This window comes from Sebastes umbrosus, chromosome 14 (genome assembly GCF_015220745.1).
Source record: "Sebastes umbrosus isolate fSebUmb1 chromosome 14, fSebUmb1.pri, whole genome shotgun sequence".
NCBI lineage: Eukaryota > Metazoa > Chordata > Actinopteri > Perciformes > Sebastidae > Sebastes > Sebastes umbrosus.
The window spans coordinates 16933776-16949001 of NC_051282.1; the positions used below are offsets into that span (position 1 = coordinate 16933776).

General features: G+C 42.6%; 2 protein-coding genes and 1 non-coding gene across 3 annotated transcripts in view; 1 reads left to right on the plus strand and 2 right to left on the minus strand.

Annotated features, from left to right (window-relative positions):
• The window catches only part of cacng2a (calcium channel, voltage-dependent, gamma subunit 2a), a 73697-nt gene extending 71127 nt beyond the window's left edge, over nucleotides 1-2570 (plus strand). Inside the window, exon 4 of the mRNA XM_037791824.1 lies at nucleotides 588-2570. Within this exon, the coding sequence (XP_037647752.1) occupies nucleotides 588-1123 (536 nt within the window). The 3' untranslated portion in view covers nucleotides 1124-2570. The remainder of the gene's footprint in view (nucleotides 1-587) is intronic.
• A 10977-nt stretch (nucleotides 2571-13547) lies between these two features.
• LOC119501456 (60S ribosomal protein L3-like) lies at nucleotides 13548-15038 on the minus strand (the record flags this gene model as incomplete). The annotated part of the gene is given in 6 exon segments (XM_037791826.1): nucleotides 13548-13676; nucleotides 14125-14244; nucleotides 14376-14471; nucleotides 14568-14830; nucleotides 14967-14987; nucleotides 14990-15038. Coding segments are annotated over 6 exon segments (624 nt in total), but the record flags the coding sequence as incomplete, so codon positions are not given.
• Nucleotides 13753-13884, minus strand: LOC119502585. Its single transcript, XR_005210108.1, has one exon. It is a non-coding gene; the product is annotated as a small nucleolar RNA SNORA54 (small nucleolar RNA).
• Nucleotides 15039-15226: the final 188 nt, after the last annotated feature.

Below are 15226 nucleotides of genomic sequence, written 5' to 3' on the forward strand. Positions count from 1 at the left end.
GTCATTACTCACTTCTTTTGCGATTAACATTATACCACCACATCAATTCAAAAGGCCACGGATGCATCGGTCTTCTCTTGTACTGCAGCTACAAGTCACTTCTTCTATTCTTCCTTCTCCTGTCCTCTTTTCTTTTCTCTTGATCCTGTTGATGCGCTAAAAGCCATCCATTGGGACTCATCTCTAAAAATACGGTGTCCCTGACACACTTTCCCTACGATCCATCTTCCCAGATATACCATGTCAAACATCTCTCCATGTGTGACTTCACGAACAAGTCAAAGTATTTATATGTGGATGTATGATGGGAATGTGGATTATGTTGTCCTATATGATCTGCATCAAGAACTGAACTCACTGAAAGAGCAAAGATTAGGAGTCTCAGTATCAGTGATGTTGGAGAGTTGGACAGGTTTAATACGCTGTGTACAGTATATGAATCAGAATGATACTGCTTATTAAGTTAAGCATACACTAAGAATAACTCGGCCTATGAGCTCATCCTGACTGATACTTTGTGTCTTGTTTTCTTTACCCACAACCCACCTCTCTCCATCCTGCACCCCGCCCCACCCCCGACCCTTCAGGCCTGAGCAACATCATCGGGATCATCGTGTACATATCAGCCAACGCGGGGGACCCTTCAAAAAGCGACTCCAAGAAGAACAGCTACTCTTACGGCTGGTCCTTCTACTTCGGCGCCCTCTCCTTCATCATGGCTGAGATGGTGGGTGTCTTGGCCGTGCACATGTTCATCGACCGCCATCGGCAGCTCCGAATAGGGGCGCGCGCAGCCGACTACCTCCAAGGCTCGGCCATAACGCGGATCCCCAGCTACCGCTACCGCTACAGACGTCGCTCGCGCTCCTCCTCCCGCTCCACAGACCCGTCACACTCCCGCGACACCTCGCCGGTGGGCCTCAAGGGCTTCAGCGCGCTGCCATCTACAGAGATCTCCATGTACACGCTGCCCCGGGACACCCTCAAGTCCTCCGGCACGCCCACCGCCACCTACAACTCTGAGAGGGACCACAACTTCCTGCAAGTCCACAACTGCATCCAGAAGGACCTGAAAGACTCGAGCCAGACCAACACAGCGAACCGCCGCACCACGCCGGTATGAGGGAGTCGACACAGGCCAGGGCGGCCCGGCGGAGAGCAGGAGACACGGGAACCCCTGTGGGTGCAGTACGCCCCAGGAGAAGATGGATTTCCATGTTTATAGACATTTGTTCTTTTTGTTCAGCTGCATGACTTTTCCATTTCCATTGTTGAGAGTTTCAACAAGTCTGCTGTGTTCCTGGATTGAACAGCAGAACAGCGAGAATGGGTCAGGGTGTCCCGAGAGGGGGTCATTTTTTTGCGCAGGGTTTGTTTATGAGGTTCGGGGCCCTGAAAGAGAGGGTGGGAGTGGGGGGGTGGGCATTTATGAGATAAAGATTTCATGATTTCATAGCCCTTTGGTTTGACAGTTTTGCCCCACATGTTTGGTTGGAGCAACAGGTCAAGCTCCCCCTCAGCAAGCCCACCGCTCAGATACACACCTCTTTTATTTATTGACTCATTATTTGCATTAAAACTGTGAATTGTTACAGTTTGGGATTCAGTAAGAATTAGCCCAATCTGTAATCTCTAACAAAGGTACTATATATATATATGTATTACTTTTATAAATAAATTATTACGTTAATAATCAAGAGTTACAGACTTTACCGAAGCAAAAAAGAACAAAAAACAAGTTAACTAAACCAAGCGCTGTTGGTAGGATGAGAAAAGACTCTGTTGGTTTGAAGGTCGAGAACCAGAGAAGGTGCTTTAGATGCCACCAGAGGCAGACGCAGACAGTCAACAGTAGAATAATATCTATTCTTTTAATAGAACCTTCTCGTCTTTTTCTCAGTCCCTGTTCGCTTTCTTTTTTTTGGGAGGGGTCGTAACGGAGAGTTGAACCCCTTAACAGAAAGAGCCAACAAAAGGGGTCAAAGTTCACAAAGACTCCAAACACGACTTCTACAAAATAAAAAGGAAGGAGCAGAGGGGAAGGAAAAGAAGAGGACGCCAAACACAAAAATAAAAACAAGTTAAATAATGAAATAGTACAAGAGAAGCTAAGTGACTCACAATTTCAGAAATTAAATGCATGCTATAAAATTACAGCAAATCTGCTCTTGAGAAACTTAAGTTTTAAAGGTTAATAATTATAAGGGGAAAAAAAGCAAAGACGCTAAAGTATTAATGTTTTCATGTGTACTTTTCTTATGTTTTCTTTTTTTATTTATTTCGTTAATTTGATCTTATTGCTTTTGTGAGACAAACCAAACAATCTACATTGAACAAAACTGCTTTTTTAAATGGTTTGGTTGATTTCTTTATAAATATATAAATATATGTATGTATGTGTTTTATTTTTAAAACTCACACAGCCTTAGTCATTTCTTTATTTCTTTTGATTTTTAATGTGTTGTTCAAATTGAAAATGAAATCTTTAAAGGTGCCAAAACCGAATGATCCTATACTTGGATGCATCAAGTCCTGATGAATAAAATACGAACCCTAGGGGGAACAAATCACCATGTTTCACTGCGTGTCTCTAACACACTTTACCTAATAACACCGTCTTGTTTTCAGCACTAACACTTATCTGTCTGTCACATCATCGTATCTGCAATGCTGAAAGCAAAAAAATAAACTAGGCTTGAAAGTATAGTATCTTCATGGTAAACTGAGTAGAGTAGCAGTTGTCCACTTGTGACCTTCATAACAGGTTATAATCTCAGTGTGGACATTTTTTTAGTCTGATTGTTTCATTTGAAGTATTTTTAGAGGCCGAGCGAACCCAGTGTCTTACAAGAAACAAGCAAATCTCAGAGTCAGAAGAAATAAACTGAATTTTTACAAAATAATCTGAACTCAATGTCCGCTTTTAAGAGCTTTCATCTGTTTTTGTTTTGTCTTTCAATTGTTTTGTGACCAAAGTTTCACATATGGATCACATGATGATAAAAAAAAAACAGTACAGAGCAAAATTCCTCTGCTGCAGAAGTTACTTTCTGACACGGTAGAGAGGTTCAAACTGTGTATAACTGGATGTTACTCAACAGTGCAATGGTTTGAAATGTTTGTAGGCATCAGAGCTGACAGTCAACTAACTCAATTGGCTGATGAAGATGCTGTTAATAGCTCCGGAAAAAGGAAAGTGCGTTGACGTTGAGTTAAGAGTGTAATGTCAAACTACTGTTCCCCAAGGTCAGACATGACCTTCGACCCTCAAAACACAATTTAATAGTTTTTATTCTTATCTCATTAATCATCTTGTGACCCCTTAGAGAAGATATTGGGATGGGATGAGTGTGGACTTGTATTAATCAGTGATAGTCACAGTGTGAGGACAAATAATTAGGTCCCCGCAAGGTTAACCATTTAATTTAGGGTTAAGACCTCTTAGGGTTAGAGTTGAGACTTTAAGGTTAAAGTAAGGGTTAGGACTATGTCAATGCTGTGTCCTTCCAAGTAAAGTAGTAGTTTGTGTGTGTGGGGCTCTTCTTGCACTTCTGTCTGATGTTTTGTATGTTCATACAAACATACAGAGTATCATGCGTTAAGAAATGTGTTTGGTCGTACAAAGGTCTTTATACGTGTTACAAAGGCCCACACGACAGACAGTTATAACAGACTTTCCTCAAAGGCATTCGTGGTGTTTGCACTCAGTTGAAACACATGAAAAGTGACAGAAGTAGTTGTGTGCAAAATGAGAGACGTGAGAAACACTGCCTACTTTCTCACCTCCATACACCGGGCCAATTACTACGTGAAGTCGAGGCGCTTGTTGGATCGTCAATTTCAGACATAGCCCCCCCCCAAATCCAACGTAGGAAAGGTGCGAGGGACGGGGGTTCAGACACTATTGAAGGCTCTGATATTCACTTTGTTTGAAGCACATCCACACCTTTAATGTTTGTGGTAAGGAAAGCATTATATCAGCAAGGGTCCTCACAAGAAAAGCAGTACAAATGAACACTTTCTATGACGCCCATGTCTATAAGGCATTGTAAGTATGTTTTATAATGCATTATAGACAAGGGGCATCATAGAAAGTGTTAAGTGTCTGTGTGTGTTTGCTCTTGTACTTCTATGTTAGTGAGAACCGATTTGACGAAAACATGGGATGAAGAAATGCTTTTAGAAACAGTTTTAGGCCTGAAAATGGCCAATTTTTCCAGACACTGAATATCGACACAAAATATTGGCTTTTGGCAACTTCACTCTAAAATATATTGGCACCAGCCTTCATACAGCCATAAAAATAAAAGCTGAGTTGTCAGACATAAAACCCTGTGTGCTCTGCTGAAACCACGGCCTCTGACTGCTGTTGTAAAATGGTGATAACACGCTGTAATCGACTGCTGGGAGTCACAATCCAAAAATATCAGTACTGGTTTGACAAAAAAACCCTAATGTTGATATGAATAAGTGGATTAATAGAGTCAGAAAACATCTTTACCTCAACTTTGTGCCAATTATACAACTATAGACTGAGTTTAATGTATGTACAGACACTTCATAAGCTTGTTTTTTTAACTTACAATTCATCAAAACGTTCTTTACATGGTAGTTTTATACAGATCCGTCATACCCCAGTGAGCATATTTTTCTCTCTCTCTTCAAGGTAAGAAACCTCGAAGAAGACAGCATGTAAGACACAGACATCCCTGAGAAAGAAACACAGGTTTGCAAAAACACCAGCAGGCGCTTTCCCTGTAAAGTGAACATCCAACACCTTTCTACACCACCGCACTAAAAGCATCGTTTCAGGGCCTGACATACTGCCGTAAGTGTGTATATGTGAGAGGAAGTCCTCACATATGCAGATATACAAAGCAACTCTATTTGTGAGACAAAGGGGGGATGTGTTGAGTGCAGAGAGAGGTTACTTCCTAAACATTTTTTTTTTAAAAAGACTAAATAAGTAAAATTCGCAGCGTGAATACAGCTCTGTTTGACAGTGTGTAGTACTTCCCCAAGTTTAGAGGCCAGCAGATTCATCAAATAAGAAAAAGTTTCATTAGAAAAAAGTGCTGAGATCCTGATTTGCTATTATCTGAGTTCACTGACACAAGCCGCTCTCCATAAATTTGAAATATGTCAACGTAGCAGTCTAAATGAAAAGGGCTTCTTTTTTTAAAAATGTATAGCCATCTTTATTCAGAATTCATAAGCAGAAGTCATTTTACAAGCCCGGATTACATTAAAGAGAAAGTGTGTGTGTGTGTGTGTGTGTGTGTGTGTGTGCGTGTGTGTGTGTGTGTGTGTGTGTGTGTGTGTGTGTGTGTGTGTGTGTGTGTGTGTGTGTGTGTGTGTGTGAGTGTGCGTGTGTGTGCGCGTGCGCGCGGGGCTTACAGATACTGGCTTTCTCATAAAGCAGCACCTGGCCCCGGTGCAGGCGTCTGAATCTCACATTTTTAATATGTTTTAGGAATGAATAAGTCTGTCTCTCCTCTCCTCTTCTTAGACATATCCTCGCCCATTTGTCTCTCTGTCTTTTTCTCTCATAACTTTTTCAACTTGTCACATATTTTGTCAGTCGGACCTGCGAGACAGCAAGTAAAACATCTGTACATCAACTGTGCTATCCCAGATTGGGAGTGTGAGAAGTTTGGGGATTGTTAACCTTTTAAATCAAATTTTAATATTCAAGAAAGGCCTCACATAGGCTCACACCGGGTTTCAGACTGACCTTTAGTATGTAGGGTTGCAAGTTACAGAGAAATAATACAGTCAGATTGAAGATTGATTGTAAAACTATTTGCTTGGCAGGCTGTTCTCACACACCGTTTGAAGCTATACGAAAAGTAATGCACTGTAATTTGTATATACTGTACATCACGTGAAATGCGGTGTGGGATGAAACTTATTCTCCTCCTCCTCCTCTTCCTCCTCGCAGAGTGGAGTTGGAGTCCAGAGGAAGCGAGACATGCCCTTGAAGAGTCAAAGCTGTTTCTTTTTTTTTGTTTCTTTGGCAGGCTAACAGCGTTGGCCACTGCACAGTGATGTCAGGGAGGGTCAGGGCGAGAGCTCCAGCGCTAATACTAATGATATTATAGCGCTCCAAACTAATGACAGCTTCCTCCCCCAGCCGGAGCAGGAGGGCCCCGTAATGCTCAGAGGCCAGATTTCCATGCTCTGATTGCTGGAGGGCACAAAGGGTCATTTATTGGAAATAGGACGAGAGGAAAGAGAGAGAGGACGGAGGGAAACCTCTCTTCTGGTCTGCTTTTGTGTGTTTTTGTAAGTGTAGATGTGTAATATTTCTAACCTTCACTTCTGGGTCTTGATAATCCTTGGCTTTTGAGAATATAAAATAGGGGCTTGATCGTTTTTGAAAATAGTAAAATGGATAACTAGATAGGTTTGGCGAGCATTTCTATCTTTTGTGATAATGTTGTACTCACCTACTGTCACGTAATTAAAGCTGAGATCTAGGAACACAGTGACGTTGCCAAAAAAGTGCCTGGTCTCCTAAAAAGGACATTTCCATATTACTAAACTGCATTGTCAATTACGTTTCGAGGGAACGTATTTTCTCCCCGATTACGTTTGATTTTAACGCATCACAAATACGTTTCTAATCAAGGTACCCAGGAGACCGCCTCTTGTGTCCCGTGTGAAACCAAAAGTGGTGAAGGCCTACTTGTTTTAATCCAAAACATGATCTTTTACTAAACCTAACCAAGTAGTTTTGTTGCCTAAACGCAAAGGTAATTGAGAATGCAGTTTCGAAACACCAAATTGCCACGAGCGGTTAAAACACTATCTTAAAATCTTTACCAATCCCACCTTTAATTTGGGTTTTAAGTATAAATAAAAGGGGTTTAGATAACCTGGTTTAATCTGTCTGTTCTTGTGACTGCCCATGTTTGCTGCCCCCCGTTGTGGCATTGTCAGTGTTTTCCAAGATGTCAGCAACTACTTTGGTGACCACAAAATGATCAAAGCCAATGGAAATGATGGCTAAAGCTACAAAAATACAACCCAAGTTGAATTGTCCTTTAAAATTATTGTTTTTGATTGAGATATGGCACCCAAATTCATCATCGCACAGGTCCTGAGCAGCTCTCTGGGCCTTCCGTCCATGCACCGTTCAACACTTCACTCCCTCTCTGTTTCTCTCATTCCTGCTGTGGTGATCAAAGTGTCTCTGCAGTGCCGTGTGATGGGAGAAGTGGTGGTGGATGTTGGGGTGGGGTCCCTGGAGGGGAGGTATCGGGGTGAGGAGGTGAGGCCTGAGGAGGAGCACACTGTCTCCTCCTGGCTGTGAATATTAACAGCAAACACACTCTCTCTGCCCAAGCCTGGCTTTGAGTTTCTGGCAGGCTTGCGAGGTTACATAACCTCACATCAAACCGACGAATGACCTTTCTCTGACTTTACTGGACAACGTTCTGGGACAGAGAAAGCAAGCACCCATGGGAGCTGCGTGGGCGCGTCACCCGAAGCCTCCGAAGCATACCGCCAACTTTAAGTCACTGAGAAAGGAGGCTGCAGCGTTCGACATTCACTCTCTGTGAATTACCGCTGTGGCAACAAAATGCAACCTGAAATGTGTGTGTGGATTTTTGTCGGAGGGATGTTTATCTTTCTCCTGTGCGTGCAAACAACTGAATCTGCATGTGCAAGCCTCCGTGTGTGTGTGCGGCCTGTTGTTTGTGCTGACCAGAGAACAGTTGCTGACTGCGCTCACCCCGGGTTATTTTTGGGTCATGCAGAGTTGAATAGCAACAGAGAGCTATAAGCACGGTCAACCAGCTGAAAAAGAAAAGAAAAAAAATCACTGGAGCAAACATAGTCTGACATGACACATTCACATCACCCCCTCTGCTGATACAAGCGGTACGAAGCTCCGCCATTCCCTGAATAAAAAATATATGGACCAAAGAGTCTGAGCTGTGTCACTGCTATTTTACAAATCATCTGAAGCTTTTTAAATCCAGCTCTGAATAGAGGGCAGTTAAAAAAAAAGAAGAAGAGAGAGAGAGATAAAGAGGAGGAACCAAACTAGGCTACAGCACACAAAGTGCTCTGGGATGCGTGAAGCAAATGGAGCGCCGTGCTCTGCCCTCTGGTGGCGTGATGGAGATGGGAGACGGGTGTGCAGGGCTGCTGCCTCCGTCAGCTCAGGGAACGCTGTGTCCATGAACGGGCCTGGAATACTGATGGCACAGTGCAGGGGTGCTGGAGCTGCAGTCTGGCAGGCCCAAGAGGAACGCTCACTGTCCTCTATGCACAAACACAGAGGACTGCTGCCTTCTGAAGCTTTAGTCAGCGTTACATATGATATGAATGGGAATTATCTACATTCAAAAGAAAAGAAATGCTCCATTGTCAGTTTTTGTTCCATCTGTTTACATCATGACTTGTGACTCACTTCTAGCATAAAAAGCATGAATGTAAATGTTTTTTTTAAATCCTCTTGTTGGGAATCTATCCAAAAGAGTTGTGCTCAATAATACAAGCCGCTATCTAAAAGTCATTAAACCGCGTAACACAGACAATATATAGAATCTAGGAGCTGGAGCTGATGTGATCCATCTATATTATAAATGGATCACATCATCTCCAGCTCCTCCTTCACACGTTCTCATCCCAACTGGTCACAACTCTGAATCCATGTCAGTTTTAGGGCGTCTGTTAAAGGGCAACTGTGGTTCTGCCTACAACCACAACCCCCCCTACCCCCAGCAGACCATTCCTTCGAGACGAATGACAGCACCTTGAACATCTCCTCCTATAAAAAATAACACAAATCAAACACAGTCATTGGATTGTTTACTCATACCGGCGCTAAAGGGTGCCTTGTGCGGCAGCATCGAACGCTGACGGCGTGACAAAGCGTTGGTATTTGACGCACTGGGAATGAGAACGGCGGTGCATTTGATACCACCTTGTAAAAAATCAGTCTTCCCACAGGGGCTCCAAATATTGATTATTTTCATTAATGTCTGGTTATTGATTCTGCAGATTATATTTTTGATTAATCAATTAATCAGCTTGAAACCGCTGAAAAATGCCGATCACAATTGTCCAGAACGCAATGTGACATCTCAAAATAGCTTGTTTTCTCCGACCAACAGTCCAAAACCCAAAGATATTCAATTTACACTAATATAAAACACATAAAAGCAGCAAAACCTCATATTATAGGAGCTGGAACAAAAAAAAATTTATATTTTTTCTTGATAAATAATTTAAAACCCCTGAAATGTTAAGTATTTCTCTATAACCTTAAATATGAATGACTTAATATACAATAATCAAAGCTAAAGTTTGATAAAGACATCCATAGGTCTTATTTGTTGAAAGAAAAACTCAGCTTATCTGCTTCAAACAACCACACAACTGTTATCAGACTCACATTGGAATGTTTCTAAATCCTGATTGGTGCATGGAAATACATCCCCTTTGTCTCACCGACTTTGAATCAGTGAGGAAGGCACAGACATGAATCCAAATACAGAAATAACCTATAAAACTGGACCAACTTTGGCAGAAAATTGTGTGACTTCGACTTATTATTCCAGCACGAAATTAAATTCCACTCAGTCCATGCAGAATAACGGATCCTAACAGTAGCCAAGCAGACAGATAGTCTCCACTAGACCAGCAGTAGCCGAGCCCGTGGCCTCCGTCGAGTGTAATAATGGTGCTTTCAGTGTGTGGTCGTCCCCTCCGACAGTCTGTCCTCCTGTCAGACGCCACGCTGCAGCACCACCCAGCCACTTCCCTCACTCTGCAGGACGGCCCGCCGCTGACTCTGAGCCAGCCGGCTGACCGCCATGCCAGGACACACACCTACACACACAGATGCACACACCCACTTACACGTACAAGCAACTGCACACACTCTCACACACTCACATAAATCAAACGCTTGGCCCTCCTCCCTGCTGCTGTCCCAGCATGCACCCTGGTTACCTGGCTGCTGTCCCACTAGCAACAGCTGCTACCTCAGGACTGGACTGGAGGTTCCGCTGCAGGACAGCACACACACACACACACACACACATAAAGTAGAGACAGAGACTATACTGGCTTCGTTGAGAGCTCATTTGAGATGATAAAAGACTGAACTAATCAGGGGAATCTGATTGGCCGCCCCTGGTGTCTCCGTCACAGAGTCACATAAATGGACTTGCATTTATATAACGCCTTTCTAGTCTTCTGACCACTCAAAGCGCTTTACACAACATGTCAACATTCACCCATTCACACACACACACATTCATACACTGATGGTAGAGGCTGCCATGCAACCTGCCCATCAGGATCTCATCTACATACTCATACACAAACCTATATGCACAGCCTTCAGGAGCAATTTTGACTGGAGGAGCCGGGGATCGAATCGCCGATCTTCTGATCAGTGGATGAACTGCTCTTCCTCTGAGCCACAGTTGGCTTGTCAGTATCATGGATAGATCACTGAAAAGTTCTACTGGGTGCAATGAACTGAACCGAACCTCTGTACGAAGTGACTGTTAACATTTCTTGTTGGAATATCAAACAACTACAAAGAGATAAAAAAATAAATTTACAACAAAATGACGCAAAAATCTATCACAAATTGCAAGTTGCAAAATGATAACAGACACAAAACCACCACAAATAGCTGCAAAATTACAACAGAGCCACAAAACGACCAAAAGACGATGAAAAACAACCACAAAGAGACACAAAACGACCGCAGAATGACTACAAAGCGAAGCAAAAACAAACACAGGTGTGCAAAATAACCACAAAGAGACACAAAATGACCACAAGCAACCTCAAAAAAAGATGCAAAATGACAACAAAGTGAAGTTAAACAACCTCAGATACGCAAAATAACAACAAAGAGATGCAAAATGACCCCAAACAACCTCAAAACATGCAAAATGACCAAGAAAAAGGACAAAAAAAACTACCACGAAATGCTGCAAAATGACTACAAAGTGAAGTAAAAACAACCACAGATACACAAAACAACGTCGAAGAGATGCCGAATGACAAAGAGACACAAAATGATGAAAAACAACCACAAAGAGATGCAAAATGACAATAAAGGGATACAAAAGTACCACAAAAAGACACAAAACTACTACATATTGCTGTAAAACAACCACAGATACACAAAATAACCACAAAGAGAAAGTAGCTGTGTCGTTTATAGTAATGTTGTGTCTCTTTCAGTCTGGGGGTCTGGCTCCTGTAGGAGGATTGGGTGTCTTTAACATTTCTGTCTCATAATCTCATAATCTGTCCATGGCTGTAGGTTATTTGGAGTTACAAATAGCAGCTATTAATTGATTATTTCATATGAGAATATTAAAAGTTTTTTATTTGGCATTAATTTATTACTCTGAATAAACAATGTTTCTATTAACAATGAGTTGTAAAATGAGCCCCTCTTCTTTGAATCCAGCCGTCCTCCTCCTCCTCCTCCTCATCCTCCTCCTGCCGGCTCCACTGGTCCCCGGCTCTGAGCAGAGCTCATTTGAGATGATGGAGGACTGAACTAATGGGGGGAAAGGTGCAGACAGGCCTTTATGAAAAGTGCACAGAGATGCTGTTTGAGCAGATGTGCGGGGTCATAAAGAGAGCGCCTGCTGGGACACTAAACCTCACCTGAATGGGACACAGGGAGCAATTAATGGCATAATTGTGCACACCGTTACCGGTCACCGTCAGCAGAGGGGGCGTTATGTAAAGCAGAGCAGCGTGGGAGCTTTGAGCTGCTGCTCTGCAGAAGGGTCAGAGGTCACAGCCTCTGGAGGTTATTATGTAACAGCAGGACCATCTCCAGTGACACGGGGCTTCACCCTGCTCCTTCCTCCCGCCGCCTGTACGTGGACAGCTTCTTTTTCGGGGCTCCCGTTCATCACAAGTGTCCTTTGGAGGATATTTTCTGCTTTGGTAGAGAAAATGTCAGACTCTTGAAATGTGGCTCAACGGAGAACAATTGTCCTTCAACTCCCTCGACTGCAGAAGGAGGTGGGACCTTGAAAAAATCCTTACAGGAAATCCACATTTCTGCTAAGAGTGCTGAATATTATGCAGAGATGTCTCAGAGAGGCGTTTTGCAGGACATCTAAATGGCCCGCGGAGCCCTCTCAGGGTCTTCCTCATTACCTGCTGAAGAGGAGGTTTTTTGGTTTTGGCAGTGATGAGTCAGAATGGATGATGTCGGGGCTTAATTACCGTACCGTGACTGCTAGAGTTCTGATGTCAGCCGAATACAAGCCTTACAGCTCAAGGACACATATAGCCAGTTAAAACATGCAATGTTAGCTAAAGCGAGCGTCTCGCTGTCCATCAGTTCTGCAGAGGTGGCCGCTCTCCTCACAGCTGATGTCGACCTTTTCAGCTGCAGTACAGGAGGCCGGGCTCAGGCTGATGGGGTTTAACAAGCTCAGTTAGTGGAGGCGGGACGCAACCAAGTACTTGTACCGTCATTGAGTATTTCCATTTCATGTTACCTTGTAGAGCTGGAACGATTACTCGATTAGTTAACTATTAAATTAATTGGTTTGAGTAATTTAAGAAAAAATATTTTCTGTTTTCTTTACTCCTCTATGACAGTAAACTGAATATCTTAAGAGTTGTGGACAAAACAAGACATTTGAGGACGTCATATTGGGCTTTGGGAAACACTGATTAACATTTTTTCAACATTTTATAGACCAAAACTAATTGATTAATTGAGAAAAGTCAGATTAATCAAACTTTTAAATAATTATTCACAGGCTGACTACATTGTACTTGTACTCCACTACAGCTCAGAAGGAGCTACTGTACTTTTTATAATCTCATTTCTTATTATGATGCTTTGGCAATGTCGTCTTCATTGATATTGATCCATTTTCTGTATTGAGTATCAAGTATTACTTTTGTACTTTAAAGTACATTGCACCACAAGAGTTTTACCTGTAATAGAGTATGGCATTTGTATTTTTACTGCCCCTCCCACTGAAATTCACTGGCATAGGTTTTGTGTGAGATCACCGCACTATAAAAAGGCCAGTCCTCCAAAAGGTTACACACTTCTATGGGTTGGGTGATGGGGAAACAAATATCACAATTGGGACCAAATACCTCTATAGATATTGCAGGGTTGACTATTTGTGTGTTCCCAAAAATAAACTTATGAGTCAGTCTGTAATGCAGCACTTAACCAGGAAAACAGATTTATGCCATTTTACAATATTCATAATCCAAGACAATATCTAGTCTCCCATCACAGTGATAGGAGATATTGCTAAGCCCCAATTTAATTTTTCATGAGTCAAAATGCAACATTTGTTCAGAAGCCTTTTGTAACCCATTAAATAGCTGTGCTAAATGAACTGACACAGCCATCAACTTCACCACATTCTGACTCAAGATGAGCTACAATATAAACCAAACAGATTTACTTCCGTCTCTGCATTAACAAACATTGTCCTACGACTCTGAATTTAGCCTACACATCTTAGTTTCAGGCATAGTCATTTATAAATTGGACATGACACATTCTGTGGGTTTTTGTTTGTTTATTAAATAACTCTGCAGAACAGGAATGATGTTGACAGTCAACACAGCAGAGGCATTTGTTGAGGACTTAAAGCAGTCTCTTCCTTGATGATACGGTCCTTCTTGAGTGGTCCCTGTGAGAAAAGAGAAACGGGACAAAAATCAGTTTCATGCCCCAATACTTAGTCTATGTGTTGGCTCAGAGCAGCCAAATGTTCCCAGAGAGTGAACAGGGAGTAAGCACAAAACGTTGCTGCTCCCCTGCCTCACTGGGGCTCAATATGGCACTGGAATGGAACCCGTGTTCATACTGAAGACTGAACCAGGTTACGTACAGTGCGTGGAAACAGGAACTGAAGACATGCAGAACAGACAATATGGAGTAGTGTCGGCAATGTTTACATTTATTATTAGCCAACGTTGTGTGCTACATCCCATATGGGGATGTTAAAGATAAGGCACACCAAGTATTTAATACAGGATTTCCTAAAGTATCTTCCATCATTGAATCTAAGCAGAGGCTAGGAAACTAAATATGATGCAGAGGGAGGTGATAGTATGGCTTTCAGTACAAAGTCTTACCATGAACGCCTTCTTCTCCTCCACGGTCTGGAAGCGGCCGTGACCGAACTTGGAGGTGGTGTCGATAAACTTGAGGTCGATCTTCTCCAAGGCACGACGGCTGGCCTGCACCAGCAGTGACTGGAAGAGAAAGGAAACACATTTAAGTTTCATGTTGGTTCAATTTAAACTTCCTGGTAGAATTTAGTGATTGTAACATTACATGCAGGCCATTTAAAAATAAATAAAATGGCACAACAATTTGTCCTCACCTTGCGCAGAGTCAGCACCCTCTTTTTGGTCCCTACAACACAGCCCTTCACCATGACAAAGTCATTGGTCACATCTCCATAGTGGACAAATCCACCCTTAAAGAGGAAAGAAAAGGGGGAAAAGTGAGTCAAGTCTTCCACTTCAAGGTTAAGATGGTGTCAACTGAAGTCCAGGTTGCATGAGTCACTCACCAGGGGGTTGATGCTCTTGTTGGACAGATCGTACTCTGTCGAGGCGTTGTTCTTCACCAGCTTTCTGTCCTTTGTGTGGTAGCCCTGGCCAATCTTGTAGATCTTCTTGTTGATCTCAGTACGGTGGTGGTAACCCTTCTGACCAGCACGGGCCACAGAGAAGGCCACACGAGCAGGATGCCAGGCACCAATACAGGCCACCTTACGCAGACCACGCTGGGTTTTGCGGGGAAGCTTCTTTAAGTGCCAACGGCTGGTGACACCTGGGATGATGAGACGTTTGTTAAGAGTCGAGATTGAATATAGAGACAGCTAATGAAGCCTACATATGCATCCAAATGGACTTGAAAGTCACAAAGTACTTAATTCTAAAATAATATAAATAGCAGCTGCTCTTACCCTTGTATCCGTGACCCTTGTGATACCAATGACGTTGATCATCTCGTCCTGGGTGAATACAAGCCCCAATTTAATTTTTCATGAGTCAAAATGTGACAGATGTTCAGAAGCCTTTTGTAACCCATTAAATAGCTGTGCTAAATGAACTGACACAGCCATCAACTTCACCACATACTGACTCAAGATGAGCTACAATATAAACCAAACAGATTTACTTCCGTCTCTGCATTAACAAACATTTTCCTAGGACTCTGAATTTA